Source organism: Mesocricetus auratus, unplaced genomic scaffold, assembly GCF_017639785.1.
Source record: "Mesocricetus auratus isolate SY011 unplaced genomic scaffold, BCM_Maur_2.0 Super-Scaffold_100714, whole genome shotgun sequence".
Classification (NCBI taxonomy): domain Eukaryota; kingdom Metazoa; phylum Chordata; class Mammalia; order Rodentia; family Cricetidae; genus Mesocricetus; species Mesocricetus auratus.
This window is the reverse complement of record NW_024429270.1, coordinates 386044-408193: the sequence shown is the minus strand read 5'-3', so window position 1 is coordinate 408193 and position 22150 is coordinate 386044. Positions and strand designations below refer to the sequence as shown.

Genomic DNA, 22150 nt, shown 5'->3' with positions numbered 1-22150 from the left:
CTGGACTTGTCCAGTCTAGCATGCCCACCTGCTTTGGTCACCACAGCCTGGGTGGGCCAGAGTTGGGCATTGTGGGTGCATGGTAGTCTGGGTAGGAATCCTGGCCTCAGAACACACACAGCAGAGCCTGAGTGACAGTCTATTTTGAGACCTGAGCTATGTTGGTTTTTCCTTCCACCCAGGCTTCCAAGGGCAGGAGCAGCAGGGATCGGAAGACGCCTTGACCTAGACTATTTTTAGCCTGTGTGGACAATCTGGGGGTAGCAGAGATTGGGGGGTGTCATGAGATGGGCAGAAACTACTCCCTCAGGAGCATGGGGGTGGGGTTCTGGAGACATCTCAGAGGCATTAGTAGCGACAGGCCTGGATTGTCCCCAGACTCCTGGGCTGACCTAGGGTCACATTTCCCCCTGTTGACTATACCACCAACACACCAGATGATACAGAAACCAACACACTCCAGGTCCCGCTTTCCCCCTCTGTAAATGGGTCAACAATCCCAACTCTCTTAAGGAAATATTTTTTCATCACAAGAAGCCAACATCTGTGAGGACTGTAAATCGAAGCAAATTCAGTGAGCGCCTACCACTGCTCAGTTCAAACAGGAACTCCGTGTGGTCGCCGCCCACTTGTCATCCCAGCACTCAGGTGGGAGAGGAAGAGCCAGGAGTTCTAAGTCATCTTCCGTACATAAAACAAAATGCTAGCCGGGCGGTGGTGGCGCACGCCCTAATCCCAGCACTCGGGAGGCCGAGGCAGGAGGATCTCTGTGAGTTGGAGACCAGCTTGGTCTACAGAGTGAGTTCCAGGACAGCCTCTAAAGCCACAGAGACACCCTGTCTCGAAAATGCCCCCCCCCAAAAATACAAAACGAAAAACCAAAATGCTAGTGTATATTTTTTGAAATATACATGCATGTAGAATGATCTAGAAGATGAGACACTGAACTGCAATTAGGGATTCTCCTTGGTAGGAAGGTCTACAGTCTTCTATATTGTCTACCTCAAGTTAATCTGAACGTGATAAACAACAAACATAGCTTCCTCTGTAATAGGAATCAAAGCTAGCTTTGAAGGCTGCTAACCTGAACAGTTCAGGTTTCTTGGTAACCTTCCTAAACCACAGCCCTTCCCAACCCTCAGGTCAGAGTCTTCCAGCTCATAAGGTCCCAGTGCTGAAGTTAGTCACTGTAGGTGAGGGAAAATAAAAGCCCCATTTCAATAAAGAGACAGGGCCAGAAAGGGACGGGTTCACCTGAGATCACACAGCAGGGAGTAGGCTGGGCATGAGTCCATCCCTGGGCTCAAGTTTGAGCTACTTATTTCTCTTTGCTTCTGGCCAACAGGGTGATTGTTAGAAACAAATCAGGAAGGCTCCTTGCAGGAAGCAAGTCTGTACAAATCTACAAAAGCTTTGCCTAACTATAACCATATAAATAAACTATTAGGATATAATAAATATGATAATTATATATCTGTGGGTGGTAATTTAGACAGAAGTCTGGCTATAAATCTGCATCTATTTATAGGTGGGTTGGTTTTGGCTTTTTTTGGGGGGGGAGGGACAAGGTCTTCTTTTGTAGCCTTGGCTGGCCTGAAACTCACAGAGATCCACCTGTCTCTGCTTCCATTGGTACTAAAGGCATGTGTCCCCACACTACCATACCTAGCCAGAAATATATTTTAAATTAATTATTTTATTTCTGCATATATTATCTTAGGTTTTTTGAGACCAGGACTTACTTATTATGTAGCCCTGACTGACCTGGAACTTGTGATTCTCCTGCCTCAGTACTGGAATCACAGGTGCATACCACCACACTTAGGTAATGTTTTAAGTACACTTGAAGTTTAATTGTAAAATGTGACCGTTTTCTAAGTGATGGCCCTCATCCCAAGGACCCTAGCGTTCCCTGGATCCAGAGGGAGCCCCCTCCACAGCCCAGCCAATCCTTGCCCATCCAGACACTGTGGCTGGCCTCACCTCCATCCACCTGCCATTGTCCTCTGTAAAGAGGACACAGAAAGGGTCAGACTTGGAGGTGACGTCCCGGTCCAGCAGATTCTGGCCACTCACTGACAGTTCCACTTTGCACACACAGCACTGAGAGGCCAAGGGGATGGCCCCTGTGGCGGGAGCACCCCCATCTGGAATGTAGGCCATGGGGGTTGGTGATGGCAACAGCAGCAGTTCCTGGCAGTCTGGAGAACAGGAGTGAGCATCAGGAGGGGATAGACAGTCTTCACAGGCTACCTCATCACAGGGAGACCTCAGCACTTGACCGTCAATAACTGGGTATAGACTGGGGACACTGGGACAAGCCTGTAACCCCAGCACACAGGAGGCTAAAGCAGAAGGCTCTTGAGTTCAAAGCTAGCCTGAGCTATAGGGCAAGATTCCGTTTCAAAACAAAACAAGGTAGGCCATGAGATGGCAGATGATGTGTGTGCAAGACATGAGCAAAGGCTCGTCAGAGGAAGAACGCAAGAAACCCGGAGGGAAAGAGGAGTCTCAGAGAGGTGTATGGTTTGCCTTGGTCCCTGTCCTTACCCATGAGATATGCACAGACCTGGGTTGCCTATGTAGGATCACAGGACATCATAGTGGGCATGGGTTTCCTGCATGCATTGTGCCAGAAAACCTGGGCTTCTCCTGAGCATATCATGGGTTAGTACCAGTTTTCCATGTTGCTTTGGCCACTAGGAAATGCACTTCTGGTAGCTTACTCAAAACTGGACCTCGTTCCCGCATCTCTAGCCCAAGCTCATGGGTGGAATGCAGAAGGCCTTAGAGCATATATGAAGGGTGCACTCAAATAAAGTAGACAAACACCCTCCTACCCCATTCTGGTCCTGTCCAAGTTGACCCTGGTCTTCAGCACAAAACTGACATTCCCAGGCATCCTTGACTTCTCCAATCCCTCCCCAGGACCTGTGTACCTCCACCAAGGCTGCACATACCGTTAACTGTCAGTGGATCTGTTGTCCTCAGAGGACAAGGTGTCCACCCTCTCCATGGGGTGAGGGATTGTGAGACCCCTTTGTCATCTGCCTTGCAGACAAGCCATGAAGTTCTCTGTGCTCATTTCCTATCTGTCAACACACTGTCTCACCTCGGTTCTTCGAGATTCCCAGAGGCAGTGCTTATCTCCCAAATGCATGCACATTAACATGGGTGATGAGCCCAGTTCCCAAACACCTCAAAGGGCTTCACTAATATTCGGTCCCCTCACTGCTCACCTGACTTGTATATCCCCGAGGAGGGGGCTTATGCCCCTGCACCTTAGAGCATGGTGGGACCCCACTGCTTTTTACTTCAGTCTTGGGAGCTATATAGTAGTGCTATCCCATTTTCCAGGGAAGGAAACTGAGGCCCATGTATTTCTTCTGTTTGTTGAGTACCTAGCTCATCTCAAGACCTGCCAATAGCCTACTGAGCACTTTCTAGTTCTGGTCACCTCTGGGGTTAGCGATCCTACGGAGCCCCCAGCCTGATCTAGCCGAAACACAGTGAGGGTGCAGGACAGGGACTGTATAAGCCTAGGTCATTACGGATAGTTGGACTTCTTAGTGACAGTGATGGCAAGGCAGGAGCAGGGTTGGCGTAATCTCCTTGCCCTTTATGTAAGTGCATTCACTTAGGTGTCCATTTGTGAAGGCCGGGGCTGACACTAGTGTCTTCCTCAACAGCTCTCCACTTTGCTGTGTGTATGAATGTAAGGGTGCACACACCGTGGCCACACAGACAGAGGCCAGAACAAGATGCCAGGTGTCTTCTTCTATCGCTCTGTCTTACTCCCTTGGGATAAGGTCTCTCACTGAACTCAAGTTTACCTTTTCAGTTAGGCTGGACGGCCAGTGGGATCCCTCCTGGGTCTGCCCCTCCATGTTGGGACTATAGGCACCCACAGTCATGCCTGAACTTTTACACAGACTCTGGGCCTTCGAACTCAAGTCCTCGGAGCCTCGTGCTTACAGATCAAGCTCCCTTACCTACTGAGCCACCTCCTTGGCTTTTGGTCTCTTGTTGAACCTGGAACTCACCTACCTGGCTAGACTGGCGGGCCATCTAGGTGCAGGGACCTGCCCATTCTGACCCCCCACAGTACTGGATTACATGTGCATATCACCTGCCTTTTACACGGTCGCTGGGGAACTGAACTCTGGTCCTCATGCTTGCACAGGGGCCGTCTCCTAGCCCTTTAAGTTGTTTATATCTGGGGCTGGAGAGATGGCTCAGTGGTTAAGAGCACTGCATGTTCTTCCAGAGGACCTGAGTTCAATTCCCAGCAACCACATGGTGGCTCACAACCATCTATAATGAGGTCTGATGCCTTCTCCTGGGATACATGCATGTACACAGATAAAAAACTGTATGCACAATAAATGAATAATTTAAAAAAGATGTTTATATCCACTTGTTTGTTTGTGTGTTTACTGTGGGGGGATGGGTGGGTATGCCTCCTCGCACACATGGGGGTCCGAGAACAACCTGTAAATCAGTACCCTCCTTCCTGGAAGGAGAGAAGCCCAGGGATGGTTAGGCCTAGTGGCAACTTCACCCACTGAGCCGTCGCCCTCACCCACCCTGTGAGGTAGGCTCTCACTATTGTAGCCCAGGCTGTCCTTGAATTTATAATCCTTGTTTCTGTCTGCTGTGTGCTGGGATGACATACGCCGACACGTTTGTCGTCTGGTCCTCTCAAACGCTCACTTTGCCTGAGACAGCTGACCGCCGTGTTAAGGAGCCGCAGCTGCTGTCCCTCAGCAGGCCAGGGAAGACCACAGCTCCTCCCAATGCCAGCTCCCCAAGGGACACTGCAGACAGGACCTCCTGGCGGGGAGGGAGATGGAGAGAGAAGAAGCCAGTCCTCAGCCCCCCCTCCTACAGGCTGTCCCCTGAACCTCATTATAGTCACACTTCCCAAAGCACCAGGACAGCTCTGCAATTTGCCGGCAGTGTCTATTCGTGTCAGTAAGAGTCAGTCTCTGTAGGAAGGGCTGAGGAGCCATGCTCAGGGTGCAAGCTGCTGGGGATGGAGAGCGAGGCCTCAACTGGCCAGTGGGCATCAAAGGTGTCCGCATGGCCCCTGTTCTGCCTGGGGTGGGCATGGGAGGATCATCACCTACTTTACAGACAGGAAACGGAGGGACAAGAAGTGGAAGCCAATCGGGCACTGCCCAGGGCCACCATCCAGGAAGCAGCAGAGGTGCTTGTGAGATCATCTCTCCATGCCTAAGCCAGGGCTAGGTAGGCCTTCTCACCCTGAGTAGGGACAGCCTGGGAACACACGAAACCAGGGAGCCTGGGACCGAGAGGCAAGCTTAGAGCCAGGGCTGCAGAGTGGGAGCACCAAGGACAAGCCTACTTTATGTCTGTCTGTCTCTGATCTGTCTGTATGTATGTATGTCTGGTCTGTCTGTATGTATGTATGCATGTATTTTGTAGTGATGGGGGTTTGGAACTGGAGTTCCCTACATGTGAGCTAAGTGTTCTACTGAACTACATCCCCACTTTTTCCCCCCTTTTTTCTTTTAACATTTTTTTTAAATTTTGAGACAGACTCAAGAGGCAGAGGCAGGTAGGTCTCTGAGTTGGAGGCTAGCCTGATCTACAAAGCAAATGCCAAGACAGCCAGGAATACATAGAGAAACCTTGTCTTGAAAAACCAAACGAAACAAAACAAAATAAATAAATAAATAAATAAATTTTGAGAGAGTGGTCTCACTAAGTTACCCAGGCTGGCCTTGAACTCACTCTGTAGCCCAGCAGGCCTTGAACTTGTCACCCTTTGCCTCAATCTCCCGAGTAGGTGGGATAGCAAGCCTGTACCCATGGGCTGGCCCCACATTTTAACAAGGACACAGAAACTAGGTCCTCGGCTCCTCTGGTATCACCCTACCCCCCACCCCCACATGTGGGATTCACCCACCTCCTATTTCAACACTGGTCCCTCTACAATGAATTTCATGCATACTAGGCATGGACCCCTACATGTGGTCACATGTACACCACACACACACACACACACACACACACACACACACACACACACACACAAAGGCCTAAGCTCACACGACCGCTCTGAGGACACACCCTCATAGTAGTCACCGTCCTGTCCACGTACCCAGAACCTGGACTTTGTTACTGCACTAGCGTCCCATCTCTAACTGAGAGCATAGCCAAGAGGGCCTGGCCCAGGGAAGCCGACTACAACTCTACCTGGGCCAGCTTCGGCTCCAGCTGAAGAAAAACAGAACTCTATGAATGGTGGGCGGGGAAGTGGACTCCTCCCCAACCAGGGGCAGGGCTCTCATCTCCAACTTACCCTCTGGCAGGAAGCTCCTGGATCCCCGAAATGGGGAGCACATGGTGTCTGAGGTTGGGACAGGCAGGGGATCAGAGTGGCCCTTGGTGCCAGCTCTACAGCGGGGCAGGGATCCGGACCCCGAGGCCTGACGCAATGGAAAAAGAAACCACAGCCTGGTTGGGCCAGCCCCCTCCCCTCCCCGAGCAGAAGGCAGCAAGGTGTCATTAAGGGGGGGTTGGGTCTGTGTGCGCATTGGGCAAGACAGAAAAGCTCCGGGACAGCACCATCTGCAGGTAATTTGGGGTTTGGGACTGGAAGAGGGGGTGCAGGCAGCAAGAGCCTGCTCCAAGGTTGAGCGTGACTCCTGGCACAGGTGGGCACAGGCCCCTGGGAAAGAGCTTGGAGTCAGGGATGCAAAACCAGTAGTCCTGTTTACAGATGAACTAAAGGAGGCAAACAGAAACGACTTGGAAATGGCCTGTCGCTGGTCACACATTCACCCAACAAACGTCCCTTGTATGTCCCAGTGCCGCAGCGACAGGGCTGAAGAGTAGTAGTGGCATGGCACTCGGGAAGCAGAAGCAAAAGGACCATGAGTTCAAGTTCACGCTGGGCTACACCGTGAGATGCTGTCTACAACATGAAAAAACGACACGGAATCACGGCCACTGCCACAAGGACCAGGCGTCCTGCTCTTGATACAGGAGGGACTCTGATGACATTAAAACCAAGCTACGCGCCTAGCACACTGTGGCTTGGGCCAGAACTCTAGTAGTTCATGGCAGTGACTTCCTGCCCTCCCTCTCCCAAGTCCCATGGGGTAACCTCCGCCTGCGGCCAGCATCAGCCTCATGCCTCCACTTCCCCTGCCGTGGCTGGCAAACTGCAAACTCTCCTGCTCAGCAACGCCTGGCCTACGCAGCTGTCCCTTACCCTGGCAGAGGGACTCTTCAGTCGTGTAAGTCAAAGAGTCTCTTAATCTTCCCCTTCCAGATCATACAACTCCCGGCACCAGCCCAGGCTGAGGGAGCCAGGCTGAGCTGAGCCTTTTCACGCCGTCCTCCTCAGTTCTCCAAGCTTCACAGGCGGCCCCTCTGATCTCAAACATGCCCACCTGTCACCTGCACCAAGCTCTCTGCTCCCGCCCTTCCATTTGCCAAAAATGCTCTTGAAGGGTCCCAGCTGTCAGCATTCTCAGAGGCCTTCCCCAGTCACTTGAGCCAGTGTGATCTGTCTACTCCACAGCATTTCTTTCCGTCACTGCTGTATCCTACAATCGTTTTACACACTCCCCCACAAGCTCCCACAACGTGAGTTCCAAGGGAGGCCCATGCAGTGATATACGCCCCTCTCTCCCCCTCCCCGCCACCAGCCCTGCAGCATGAATGCAGAAATGCAATAAATGCAAGAGGAGTCAGGAACCCAGCATCAGGCTACTCATCTACATTGCTCAAGAGAGAAAGCCACTTCTCCAACCTTGGACTTTCATAACTCTCTGACAGATTGGAAACAGAAGCGACAGTCCTACTTAACAGAGAGGATGCTGAAGGGATAGATGGAGCATAGGAGCTTGAGGCAGTTGAGGGGACTCTGGAGCTGAGCCAGATGGCAGGACCCCAACTTTGAGGTGATAGTGACAGGAGATGCCAAGTGACACAGGCCCAGCAGACAGTGAATTGCAGGAGCCCTGGGGACCCAGACAGAGACAGGAGGGGAAAGTGAGCAAGAGGCGCCCAGCAGCAGCAGCTCAGCCCCAAGAGGCTCAGGTGTGGTCACTCCAGGGCCTGGAAGTCTGTGGGACTGCCAATAAGGACTCCTACTAGGAGGCAGTAGATAACCGTCAAAACGGCATTCGCAGGGCTGGGGAGAAGGCTCAGTGGGTACCGGGCTCACTCTACAAGCATGGGGACCCGAGTTTGAATCACCAGAGCCCACATGAAGTCAGGTGCGGCAGTGTGTGACTGGTAAGCCCAGAGCGTGGGTGGTGAGACGGTGGGCAGAGCCTGGAGTACCTCCAGAAGCTCACAGGCCAGCTAGCCTGTCGTACACAGCAGCAAACGAGAGAGAGACCCTGCCTCCAGTAAGGCAGAAGGAGGACCAACACTTGAAGCTGTCCTCTGACCCCCACACAACGGTGTGTCCGGCCTGATATTTGGAAGATGAAAAAAATATGTTTTCAATGCAGACTACAAGGAGCAAAGTGTTACAAAGCCTTGTTAGTGGCAGTTGCATAGACCCTGGGTCCTCTGGCCAGTACCAAGTGGCAGTTAAATGCACAGACTCTAGATATAGTATCCTGTAACATGAACCTCTGGTTCTGCCATGTATTTCTCTGCTGTGTGACCTCAGGGGCATATTGCTTACTTAACTTTCTCTCTCTCTCTCTCTCTCTCTCTCTCTCTCTCTCTCTCTCTCTCTCTCTCTCTCTGTTTTGCCCTCTGTAAAAGAAGGCAATAAAACATGTTCCTGGGTTGTTGTGAGGATTAAGATAAAGCAAACTTGTTATTACCAGTAGTTCTTAATCTCTGGGGTGGAGACAGCAGAGCAAAACTCAGGGGAATGTGTGGCCAAACGAAGGGCCAAGGGACTGAAACGGACTGAGATACATGGCTCTCTATTGCCTTTTCCTGCTGTGGGCACAATGCACCGTGCCGGTTAGGCCAAGGGTGGAGCATGGGGCCAGGGACTGGACCCAGAACTGGGACATGAGGTTTCTAGCCAACCCTGACTTGAGACCCCAAGGGTCACAGAAGCCAAAGGACCTGAGTGGGCACCACCTTCGAATGGGGTGTAGCTTTAAGCTTGGGGCTTCCTGCTCCAAGCATGGTTCCAGAAAGCATCAGAAGTTTGCCATCTGGCCCCATCAGAAGCCCTAGGGAGACACCTAACAACCCGTTTATGAACACGCAGGCAAGGTGGAGGAGACCAGGCACACACAAACCATGGGTTTGGCAGGCAGGCGTGTTTCTAACAGGCTCCCCAGAGAGAGCTTGAAGCTGCCCACCTGCCACCATGATAGGAGCAAGGAGACAGACACCTGAGGCCAGTACCGTGCCTTGGGGATGGCTCTAGCTTGGCCTGCATGTAGCCTAGTTAAGCTACACTTGGTTTCCATACAAGCCCTACCATGCCTAGTTAGATAGTAATTCTCTGCTAACTAGAACCCTCAACTAACTAGTCAGTTACCCACTGCCCACTGGCCCCGAGGGCTGCTAAGTCAACTCTCAGGAGGCTTCGGAAGGGTCTTGAAGGGCATTGTCACCCCCTGACCAGGCGGCAAAGCCCAAGAACACAGAGAGCAAACACATCACCAGGACCCTCCAAAGAAACCGAGATAGTAGCATGTCTGCCTTTGCACAGCAAGAGGTTGGTTTTAAAGAATCTGTTGGTGGAGGACTGGGGGATAGAGAGATGGCTCAGTGGTCAAGAGCACTGACTGATGTTCCAGAGGACCCAGGTTCAATTCCCAGCACCCCACATGGCAGCTCACACCTGTCTGTAACGCCAGTTCCAGGACTTCTGACGCCTGCATACAGACACACACGCGGGCAAAAAACACTAGTGTACATTTTTAGAAAGTGGTAAAAAACCAAAAGGATCTGACGGGTAACCCTGAAGTTTGGAGGACTGCATGGGCTGGAAACAGGAAGGGTTTTTCTATGTTGTGGTCTTGAGGTTCAAGATCTCATCTTGTAGGAAGCTCAGCCTCTGCCTCTGGCTGGATTGAGTCCATGCACGGAGGATAATCGGCTTTGCCCAAAGCCTGGCTTAAACATTAATCACATCTTAAACACCTTCTCAGAAACATCTAGAATGGTATTTGGCCAAACAACTGGTCACCATAGCCCAGCTAAGTTTACAGAGACAGTAAGCCATCCAAGCAACCTTGAGCTTTGAGGGGCAGGAGCTTTGAGGGAACCAGTATGGGGCTCTGACTTCTCACACGTGGGAGCTCCAGGCCACCTGTCAGCTGAAAGGGAAGGGGAAGTTGGACATGGCCACTCCAACAGAGACAAAACTGGAATAAAGGAGAGTCGCAGCAAGGCCCAATCCCATTCTGAGTGTACCATGAGCTTCACCTTCCCTCCTGATCAAGGCCTCGTGGCCATGTGATCACACCCACTGTCAGTGGCGGCTGGCTGACTGCCTTCTTGCCTTCTGGCTCCCAGGCTAAGTGCTCTTGATACCACTCTCTGGAGCCTGTGTGTGTGTGTGTGTGTGTGTGTGTGTGTGTGTGTGTGTGTGTGTGTGTGTGTGTGTGTGTGTGTAGAGTCAAGAGGACAACCTCAGATGTCATTCCTCAGGGTTTTTTTTGTTTTGTTTTGTTTTTGTGTTTCAAGACAGAGTTTCTCCATGTAACAGCTCTGATCGTCCTGGAACTCACTCTGTAGACCAGGATGGTCTCGAACTCACAGAGATCCGCCTACCTCTGCCTCCTGAGTGCTGGGATTGAAGGCGTGCGCCATACCACGCAGCTCATCAGGGTTTCTCATTGGCCTGAAACTTCCCGTGTAAGACTAGGCTGAGTGTCCTTGAGCCCCAAGGACGGATTCACTTATCGTCTTCCCAGCTGGGGTTACTGTTACCTGAGTTCGAGGAACTGGTTCTTGCCACATAAGCACTGTATTGACTGAACCATCTCCCCAGTCCCTTGCATCATATGCACGGAAATGCCAGGACACATCTGCATCACAATGATAAGTCCCTCAGAGGTCCCCTTCCCCTCTCAGTCCCCCCAGGAGGACTCCCTTGGTCCTCTCCCTCCCGCTCATGGCTCTGACTATGCTCTTTACTACATGAGGTTCCAACAGGGCTTTCTGGTTGTTCCCATTTCTGAATCCAGCTGCACGGCTTTGTCATAGTATACTATGTTGGGGGTGATTCTCTTTCTTTTTCGAGTTGCTGCCACACACTCAGCCCTCTTTATTTTGAGATGGTCTTGATGTATGTATGTATGTATGTATGTATGTATGTATGTATGTATGTATATATGTATCAGGATGAACTCACAATACAATGCTTAAGCAGATGTGGGGAGAGAGGGGGGCTAGGACAGTAACCCACCCACCCACTCCTCTGCAAAGCCCTTGCTGCTCTCCTGGTCACTAAGGAGAACCAATCCAATATCACCAAGTTGAAACCACCAAGTTGAAACTCTGTTGGAGTTTTGCTGTAGGTCTTGATATGTACACAGGTTGGCTGTAAACTTTCAGCAACCCTCTTGCTCTAGCCTCCTGAGTGCTGGGAGACAGGCATGTGCTACCAGACTCAGCCTCCTTTTCATCTCTGTGTTCCCAACATTCGACATGCACAGAATGGGAGCTGAGCATATTAAGGAACATGGCTGGGAGAGGAAAAGGGAATTACAGAAGCCCAGGATCACAGATTCACGAAGTTCCTGGGCCTGGGACTTCTTGGAATTCCCTCTTCTTCGTTATGTGTATGAATGTTTTGCCTGCATGTATATATGTGCATAGTGTGTGTGTCTGGTGCCCACAGAGGTCAGATAAGGGTATCAGATCCTGTAGAACTAGAACTGTGGATGGCTGGGAGCTGCTGGGAGCTGAACCCAGGCCCTCTGCAAGAGCAACAAGTACATCTCTCTGCTTTTGGTCTTTTGAGACAGAGTCTCACTATGCAGCTCCGGCTGGTCTAACCTGGATGTATGTAGACCATGCTGACCTGAAACCCCAGAGATTCACCCTGCTTCCGCATCCTGAGGCTTTGGATCAATGGTGTGCGCCACCACGTCTAGCTGAACTCTGGGATTTTAGAGTAGCAAATCCTTTGACATTCTGTGCTAGAAGGCTGCAGCGCCTCTCATCTTCCAGCCATATAGGAACCCCGACCTCAATCCCACCACCTCAACATCCCTGCTTGTTGGGGAAGGAGAGGTTCAGAGCCAAGACTCTAACTCACAGGGGCCCTTCCTGCATGCTGTGGCTGTGTGGCTCCTGCCAAGTGGCATGTAGCCCCAGGAGTAGGCTGACACTTAACTCTGGCTAAGGTGATGGGACCAGGAAGCTCTGTACACAAACCACGTTCTACTTTAGCTATGGTACCGGGTGCTGTGCTTAAAAGACACCACACTCTGCCAGGCAACCAGGCCATTATAGGGATAAATATAGATGTAGACAGCTAGGCAAGGGCTGCGGCAGGGGTTGGCTCTGATGCTCTCCTGGGACCCTATGCTGGGCTAGGCCACACCGGGCAGGAGGCTGGTTAAGTCCCACCTAAGCTCCAGCTCTTCAGGGCTTCCAGGCTCCACGTGCAGCTCAGCCACCTAGGGTCTTCCCAGCGTTACTACAGGGGCTGCTGGCCAAGTGGTCACCAGACAGCAAGGCAGTAGCATTTCCTACCAGCTCCTCCCTTCTAGGTCTCTGCACTTGGTCTGCAAAGTCAGCTTGGGTACCATGCCTCTCTCCTGCCCCCCTGGAAGCCGAGGAATGGATACAGAGTTCTCCAGGCTGCTGAGTGCTCTGAGCACTTAGGGGACCTCAGGAGCGAGTCTGGCCAGAGAGAAGGCCTTAACTAATGCAGAGTTTCACTCCGAGATTGGGCTTGACCTTTGACTCCCTCTATGGTGCTCATACCCATCAGGGGAGTGCCATGGGGCAACTAGGCACTGCCTAATTATGTGTGAATCTCTCCCCTCTGTTTCTCTGACTGTGAAGTAAGGTATGGTCAAGGCTCCTTTGAGTCTTGGGGGTGTGGCTACAGATGCCCCTCTGTCCTTCCTAAGCTCTCCAACCCAGGGGCAGAGACCACCTCAACCATGGTTATACCACTGATATACCCTCGCCCAGATGAGCTTCTTGGGTCACATCTGCTAAGCAGTCCAACAGCCAACTGTGTACAGGAAAGGGCCAGCTTCTGCTCTTAGGTTGCCCATTTCTCAGATGAAGAAACTGAGGTCAGGGACTGGGGCTAGAGTTCAGTGGTAGGGCAGTTCATTGAGCATGCTTGAGGTTCAGCAACACAAATAAATGATCAATTAGCCAGTCAACTGAAGGAAAGGAAGGGAGGGAGGAAGGGAGGGAGGGAGGGAAGGAGACCTCCACTACATCAAATCCCTGGCACCCAGGGTAGTGAAACTGGTGACCCTCCAGGGACTCAAGAGAGGCAAGCTCATAATCCTCTAGGTTGTCACCCAACACTCAGGACCTCATTTGGGACGAAGGGTAAACTCCCATTCCTCACACGGCATTTTACTGGGCACCTACTATGTCCCAGGTACTGTTCGAGCATGAAGGCACAGCCTATTCAGTGCCCACTGGAGGAAGAGGGAGGTAAGGAGCTGGTACTCAGACAAATGACAATACCCTGGGGAAAACAAAGGCAAAGGGACAAGGACATGCCTTCTCCCTCCCATCTCTTCCTCTCAGATTCCAGGGGACAACCCTGAGGCTGTAGGTGACAGGGAGACAGTGCTCCAACACACTGAACAGTGATCTCCTTGACCTCCACGGGAGCCAGAGTCAGGGAGCAAATAAGGGCATAGGACACAGAAGGCACCTCGAGCCCCGGCTTAGTCTTCAAGCTCTGGGAACCTTAAGCTGGCTCTCCGTGACTGGGTGGTCACCACCTCCAGCCGCCGGCCTGGACGGCAGGGCGACCCAGCCTCTTGCTTCCCCAGGGTCCATACTGACCTTTCTGAAGCCATGTGCTGGCTGCAGAGGGAGATGGCCCTTTTCTAGAGGTGTTCTTTCTGCTCCCGCCTCTGAGGCCCCAGCCTGTCGGGAAGGGGAGGGGTAAGAGGGGAAGGCAGGAGCTGCTGGGAGCTTCTCAGCAGGCAAAGATGCTGTTCCTCCTGACAGGAGTGCAATTACTAGAGAGAGCTTTTTTGTCCTCTGTGCAAGCCTCAGAGCCCAGTGAGGGCAGTCCCAGGTGGGGAGACGGGGAACCCACATGGAATGCACCACCTCAGATACTGCTCTTCACACTTGGGTCGGGCAGAGTCTTCTTACCCAGGCCTCTGCCCCCAGAACAGCCCACGAGGGCCAGTGTCTGGATTCCAGGACTCATCTTTGCATGGAAAGGTGGATAAGGGCCCCGGAAACAATCCCAAAGGGGTTCTGAATGCACTTATGCGAATCAAGTGGGCTAATATTCCCAGGGACAATGGGGATGACAGCTGTTCCCAAGTGCCTCCCGCACCAGTCACAGCGCTGGCACACAGGCCCTTTGTCATCTAAATTGATCCTCACAACTCTCTTTAAGGAAACACACAATTACCCGGAAAGAAAAGGGAACAGAGGGTTCACACTTCACTGTTATACAGATAGGGAAACTGAGGCTCCATCTGACGCTCTTCTTCATGTAGTCCCCTCGAGTTTTTGATTCTCACACATTGGGGGAGGGCTTGAAATATAATCAGAGACCATCATGAGGGGTTCCCCACTTGTAAGAACACCTGCCCCATTCCCTGGTCGTAGCCTCCCTACGGCTCTGCAAATGGGCTGCTATTGCAATTTGCCTCATCTCACAGATAGAAAAACACCCAGACCTAAAGAGGGGTGTGTGTGTGTGTGTGTGTGTGTGTGTGTGTGTGTGGCAGGTGTGGCAGGGGTGGGGTGGGGTGGGGGGATGTCAAGGCATGAAGGCAGGAAGCCACAGAGGCCAGGAGAACTCAAGCACCCACAGCCTTTGTCCTGGGTTTTCCATGCAGAAATGCATCTGATGAATCCGCCCACTCCAGCAGGCTGGATCACTATGTCAGGACAGCCCCAGAGCTCACCAAGCCCTCTGCAAGGGTGGCAATAAACTCACTCCTTGAGGGTGTTTGGGCCTGGTCAGGTTCCAAGTGGCCCTGGAAACGAGCCCACTTTACAGATGAACTCGAGGTGCAGAGTTGAGGCCACCATCCCACTTCTGGTCACAAAAATGTGTTAAAGGCAGGTCTCTCACAACTCCCAAATTGAGGTTGTCCATAGGCCACCAGAAACGACAGACAACCAAAATGCCTCCCTTCCAATCCAGACAGCACTGTTGACTTCACAAGGGGAGTTGCAGCCAGGTGACCAGAGGTCAGAGAACACAGGACTTGAAACCAGGAGGCACCCTTGGCCCTGACTCAATCCTCAAACATCGGGGACCTTATATTGTCTCTCCTAGACAGCATGTCTGGACGGTTACCCTCTCCAGCTGCCCTGCCAAGATGGCAGGGTGACCAGGCCCTCCCAATTTGACTAGCCAGCACCAAGTCCCCCCTGAGACCATGCTCTCCAAGGTGAGGGAGCTGTATTCTGGCAGTTATGCTACAGCTTCGGCAGCCCGGAAGAAGGCGGAAGAAGGGAGCACCCTTCCTCTGTAGGAAGGATGGCAGGAAGGTAGGACCCTGACCCTGGACTAGGGACTCATCCTGGCAACAATGCTACGAACCATGGAAGCTGTAAATGCCTCAAGGGGCAGAATAATACACTTTCCCCTACATGATGGAGATCTATGGTCAGACAAAACAAAGGACAGCCGGGCTAATCTTCAAAGACCTTTACCTTTCCCCCAGAATACTTAAGGGTCAGGAAGAATCAGAGCACAGGGCAGACCCTTTGAATGGCCACACAGTTCCAGATTGCTATCGCACCTGTGACCTTGGGCGCTCCCAGCCCCCCTTTTGAGGTAGCCCCTTACCCAAAGACAAGCTTGCCTACCAAAGGTAGGGTGAGGATTCGGGAGGGGAGGAGAAGGAAAGAGGAGCATTGGTCTCCTTTATTTTTTCCAGGAGCATCGCCGCGGGGATGGGAAGGAAGGAAGGAAGAAGGGCTTCTCGCTTCCTCCTCCACCCCTTGGAACACACAGGTGCCAGACAGCTTTTGCGCAAAAACTAGTTTGCAAACACACTCCGACTTCTGGAAAGCTGCCCAGCACTATTCCCCATCTTTTCTCTCCGGCCGGGGCAGGGAGTCCGCCCTAGGGCCAATCTGAGCAGGGCCGGGTCGGGGTCAGGGTGGGGTCAAGGGATGCGCCCTGCCCTTCTAGAGCCCACGGTCCTCCGTTTGCCTCCCGCAGCTGTGCTGGTGGCAATGGGACGCCATCTCCCCGACGCCCTCCCGACATCTGACAGAGGAAGAGGGTCCCCCAACCACTACCACCACCACCACCAAACAGCTAGCCAGTGTCCCTGAGGCCGCCCAGCCACCAGCCCCCCCGCAGACGGGCGCCCCCGCGTGGCTGGGTGATAGCTGAGTCACCGGGCTTGCTGCGGGGGGGGGGGGGGGGGGGAGGGAGGCGGCCACGGACGTCGGAGTCCCTCGGGCAGAACCCGGTCCCCTTTGAGCCCCAGGCCGAACTTGGACGCGCAGTGCCCGGCCCGCCCTCACCGCACCCGCCGCGGGCCCCACTCACCGCGCGTCCCGCAGCCTCAGCGTGCTCCGGGCCGCCGGGGCATCCCCGCGCGCTGTGCTGTCGGCCGGGCGGCGACGCGGGACAGGCTCAGGGCGCTGCCCGCGCGGCCGTGCCCACTCGTGCGCTCGCCCGGGCTAGGGCCGGCCCTCCTCGGGCCGCGACTGCGGCGCGGGCTCCTCCCTCCTGTCGAGGGAGGATGTGGGCGGGAAGCGGGCGCGAGGCGGGCGCTTCCTGGAGGGGCGGCTCTCCCGGCTGCACGGGAACCTGTCCCGCTCCCGGCTTGTGCCCACGAAGACCTGGACGCGGCAGGCTGCCTCTCGGCGCGACGCCGCGGGTTCGCACCCAGCCGCGGGCCCGCCGCGCTGGGCGTCTGGCACCGCGGAGCTCCGCGCGCTGCTCTCGAGCTGAAGACGCGGGAACCCGGGGTGCGATCGCTCGGCTCGCCGGACCCCGGGGCACCGCCCGCGGCTTCCACCCCAAAGTGTGCAGGGCGCAGTTCCGAGCCCTCGGGGAGACGCCCAGGGCTTGCTTCTGAGCTGTTGGGGCCGCACTGGAACCGCAATGTTTTCTTCTTTTTTATTTTATTTTTTTTTTCTTTCAATAGCGTTTTCTTGCCGCCAGAGACTGGGAAGATGACACATATTCCCGTGACAAAGACGCCGAGATAAAGACGTTTGGAGTGGGATTTGGGTTCAACGGGAGAACAGTTCAGTGGAGCTGAGGCCTCCCTTCTGTGTAGTTCGCTTTTGACCCAGAAGAGACACCAATTCTTAAGGGACTATTCAGTCGCTCGGCAGCTGGTGGCCACTCTGGTATTTTGTACCCTCCGAGCAAGTTAACCATTGGACATCAGAGCCAAAGCTCTTTTAACCAGATTCCATGAGGGGGCCATGGCTGTCCAGAGATCTCGTGGGCATGGCCAAAGCCCTTTGGCCTTGGTGTGCACGGGCTGCGCGGTTGCCGGTTAAAGCCTGGCGCTTGGGTTGTAGGTTTTCTATTCCAGACAGAGGAGGGTTAACGCACTGTGCGGAGACTCATGCTGCAGCTACGAACTCCCTCTATGTCTGAGTCACAGGCACTTTGCAGCCTTAGAAGGGCCCCCACCAAGCAGCCCCAGGGCACAGAGCTTTGTTCTCTGCCTGCCTGTCTCCAGAGCATTCTGCATCTCTCCAGATTCTCCCCAATCTTCTTGCACCAAGAGTCTGTCCTTGATGCCCTCTGCTCAGCTCTGGGACAAAGCAACCTGTGGGGCCTCCTAGAGCCTGCTCCAGCTGTATCTCCTCCCATAAGCCTTCATTGAATGTCCTGGCTAGGCCCCGGGATCTCACTGGCCTTCAGGCACTGGGATAGAAAGTGGACAATGGATAGTTTTCTCAAGCTGCCCGACTCTGGGGAGCAATGCCAGGTCCAGGCAGACAAGCAGATGGATGCACAGGTCATGGTTAAAGGCAATTAGCATAGAGACCCAACTCAGCCATAGCATTTGGCCAGCACTCTTCTAACCCCAGAAGAGTAGGGTGACTGGAGTGTTCAGGAGGACCACACTAGGGCCTGGAGGGGAGGACAAAGTACTAAGGTCAGGGGTCACAGCAATTCCATTCCTAGGTGCCTACTTACTCAAGAGAAATGAAAATGTGCATCCACACAAAAAGTTGAGCCCGTATGTCTGTAGCAACATGGCTCACACACAAAAAGTTGAGCCCGTATGTCTGTAGCAGCATGGCTCAAAGAGCCATCATGTAGGAAGGATTCAGCCTGTGTCAGCTGTTGGTAAAGGAGAGTTCAGAGCACAGTCCACACAGCAGAATATTACTCACCCAGGGAAAGTACTGAAACATTATGACACGGATGGTTTCAAAGGAAGCCTGTCATGTAAATCCGTTGTGGGGAATGTCCAGAAGATATATATCCACACAGGCAGAAAGGGCCTCAGAGGGAGAACGGGGTGGTTACTATTTGATACAGGGTTGCTTGGAGAGTCAAAAAAAAGTTTCAAAATTAGAATATAATTATGGTTTGGATCTGGAATGTCCCCAAAGGCTCATGTGTTAAAATCTTTGTCTGTAAATCATTTCCCTATTGGGAAGTGATGGCAACTTTAGGAGGCAGGGCCTGGCTTGAGAAAGGTCATGCATGCCCTTGAGGGTGTCTTCTCCCTTAGTCTGTGGTACAATGGCTTCCCTACCATGCCTCTGTTCTCGCACCATCATGAGTTGTGATGTTCTGCCTCTCAGAATGTCCAGTAGCAATGGAGCCAGCATCCTGTGAGCCAAAACCACAAACCAGAGGAAGTCCTTCTTTCGGTGCTGGTATCAAGTGTTTTGTCACATCGATGAAAAGTTGACTAATAGTCTTGTCACTAAATAAACCCAAGTGCCAGACGTTGGTTATATCTCAGTAAAGCTGCCTGAGAGCCAAGGGCAGAGGCCAGTTATCACAAGTCATGGGGTTGTCCCAGGTGTCATACACTGTATGTCGCTGTGAAATAAATCGCACGCTTGGTGAGGGTATAGGTAACTATTTATTGTGGAAGGTACTTACAAGAGAAACTGGCAACCCAGGTGAGTCAGCAGCTTTCCGAGACCGGACCGGACGCTCGAAAGAGAGGGTGTGGGTCTCCCTACAGCTGCATACAAGATGCAAGACTGATAAGTGAGGGTGGAGACTTGCTTTGCTTTGGGAGCCTAGAGAATTTTCTGGGCAGTTGGAGCCTGAGTCCTTAAGAGGCCCCTGCGGGGTGCCTATAGCAGCACAGGTTTTTGGGGCTTCTTTCCCCGGTGCTGGTCATTTAGACAAACTGCTCAGAGTAATCCAGCTTGCTTGCCCCCTTCCCAGTGCTTGTGAGTCAAAGGCAGGGCCTCAGGTGTGTGGGAGGGGAGGGGACAGAGGGAGTTGTGATATAATGTGTGCACCACTATCCAGAAGCCATCTCATGGGTCTGAGATCACCTGGGCTCAGTGAGGGCAATTTTTGCCTGGGTTCTCAAGCAGTTTGGGTCAGACCGCAGTGGGACTGGAGTCTCAAGGTTGGATGAGATCAGGAACGTTCAGGGTGGTGTGGCTGTAGACAAAGGAGGGCTTTCTTCCACTGCTGGTGATAGCTGCCCACCCACCGGTGACTAGAGGAGGGACATGCGCTGCCTGGTAATCTTCAGCAAGCTGACCATTGAAAAGTCTTTCCTGTAAATTCCGAGTGAGACCTGCTCTGGCTGGCCAAAACAGAACCCAGGAAGGGTGCAGTACCATTTCTCTTTCTGGGGAGACCTGCAGGTTACTACAGTCCCCAGCCTAGGACTACTCCCGGGTTCTCTTTTGGCTTCTTAGAAATGCAGAACACCAGTTCCAGGAGGCCCAGGCTTGCTGAAGCTGAGTCCACACATTCATTGCACACAGAGGTTTTTTTGTAACTGGACCTTTTTAGGGAGTTTTCTCATCAGTTCCTAAGGCAGTTTGGAACAGCGGCTTCCGGACAGCTGTGTGTGCTGGGCCACAGGACAGACAAACCGGGAAGGCTTCAGGTCTGAGACAGAGGAGTAGTTATGATTCCCATCAGGAAGATGGACGCCCATTCCACCTGAGCCCCTAGGAGGATGAGCACGTGGCAAGCAGCTTGGGGCTCTCCCAACCCTGCAGGCTGACTTAGGCACTCCCAGGCCAAGCCAAGGCCCTCACACTTCACACTGGCCTGCCACCTCTTTGGACTTCATTTGCTTCTCTCTGTATTTTTAAACTGAGCCCCACTCCGGGAAGAAGACGCCAGGGACACTGGGACCCACTAGCTTTAGATGAAAACCTGCCAAGGTTCCCAAGCAGGTAGGTGGTAGGAAAGGAAGTTTCTCAAGGAAAAGAAAAAGGAGTTGGCGCACCGACTTGAGGTGTGCCTCAAACCAGCTCTACACTGCCGGTCGCACATGGTGTGTTTTGGGGCCACTGTTGTGAGCCTCTTGGAGTTTAGAATTTGGGTGGCACCAAAGAGTGAAAGCCGAATGTAAGAGGAGCGGAAAAGAAAAGAGTCCAGGTGTTCTGGGCTCTCTGTTCTCAGGTACTACCCTGTGCGTGTCACTTGGCCTGGCTTTTGGTGGATGTGCCTGATTCTTTCTCAAATGTAACTATTCTGTCTGACCAGTCCGGGCCAGATGGGTCAGCACAACTCCCGCCAGCTGACCTGGCAACTTCCCAGGAAAGGCAAACAGAAATTTTGACCCAAGATTTCGTGGCAAAGTTCTCGAGTCCTCTTTCTGCTAACTTCCCACCCATGAGCATGATGGGCGATGACAGGCGTACCCCGATTCTGGCCCAATAAGGGCATCCTGGTGTGACTGATGGGTGTTTGGCACTTGGCTGGAGGACTTTCTCCTCATGCTTGGCAGGATGCAGGAGACAACGTGGAGGGCCAAAAATGTCAGGGCTAAGACATCCTGATTAGCCACAAGTACAGTTTGACATCCCAAGCTCCAAGCATCACCTAACCTCCTATGGGTCCCTTGGGCTCCCCAGTGAAGAGCCATCAGGAAATCACTGGTGGGCCAGCCTGCCCTCCAGTGGCACTGAGACATCACTGCAGCCTGGCTTTTCACAATGTAGTGGGGAGGAAGGACTTGTACCCACTGAGAGCAGGTGCCATTCTGTCTCTCGGGGCTTCTCTGAATCCTTTATGACCCTCAACCTTAAAAGAGGAAGGGAGATACCATGTAATCAGCACTTACTTCTTTGTAGCAGGGACTTTGTTCACCTTGCCTTCCTGACCTCATCAGTTACCTTGAGTCTGTCTACACAGGTGCAGAGAGAGAAAGAGAGAGAGAGAGAGAGAGAGAGAGAGAGAGAGAGAGAGAGAGAGAGTATCTAACGCAAAGAAATAGTTCATGCCTTACAACATAGGTCTCACGAGGCCAAGTCATTCTCAGCCACTTTCCCAATGTGCCACACTCTTGTCCAGGCAAAAAGCAAAGGACAGATGATAGGTGAGGCATTGCAACCCAAGGGATGTGTGCTCCATCGAGTAGCCTTGGACATTCAAGTGGGAGGGCTAGACTAGCTCCTCCCCCCACCCCAAAAGAGTCTCTCATAGCCCAGGCTGTCCTGGGATTCGAAATGCAGCAGAGAGGAACCTTGGGCTTCTGATTCTCTTCCCTATGTAGCCCAGGGCTAGGGCGGGAGTTGCAAGCATGTGCTACCATGTCTGGCTTTAGACTAGCTTGGGAGAAGCCAGAGTTTGGATTTTTATGAACAAGTTCCCAACTGTAAATACTGGTCATTAATTGAGAAGAGTTTAAGGATTATGTAGGTCAAACAAACCTGTTTCTGTCACCTGAACTTGGATAACAGCCGAATGCGGCAGGTGAGGTACGGTGAGTTACCCGTGGTCACATGACTGGTGTCGTCCAGACACTGCCCATCCTAGCACACTTCCATCATCTCCCAATTCTCCAGCCCACAGTGCGGAGGTACGCTCTGCTGACCCCAGAAGAGCAAGAAAGCATCAGACGCCAGCCACAGG

The 22150-nt window shown here is 52.8% G+C and overlaps 1 protein-coding gene across 2 annotated transcripts in view; it reads right to left on the bottom strand.

The window, feature by feature from the left end:
* The window catches only part of Cpne2 (copine 2), a 35669-nt gene extending 18857 nt beyond the window's left edge, over positions 1-16812 (bottom strand). The window contains exons 1-2 of one of the 2 annotated variants that reach the window (XM_040740788.1): positions 16655-16812; positions 1984-2201 (exon numbers count right to left, since the gene is read on the bottom strand). In XM_040740788.1, the coding sequence (XP_040596722.1) occupies positions 1984-2163 (180 nt within the window). In that variant the 5' untranslated portion in view covers positions 2164-2201; positions 16655-16812. Of the gene's footprint in view, positions 1-1983; positions 2202-7243; positions 7406-16654 lie in introns of those variants that run through there. The other variant, XM_005078610.4, reaches the window with a different exon arrangement.
* Positions 16813-22150: the final 5338 nt, after the last annotated feature.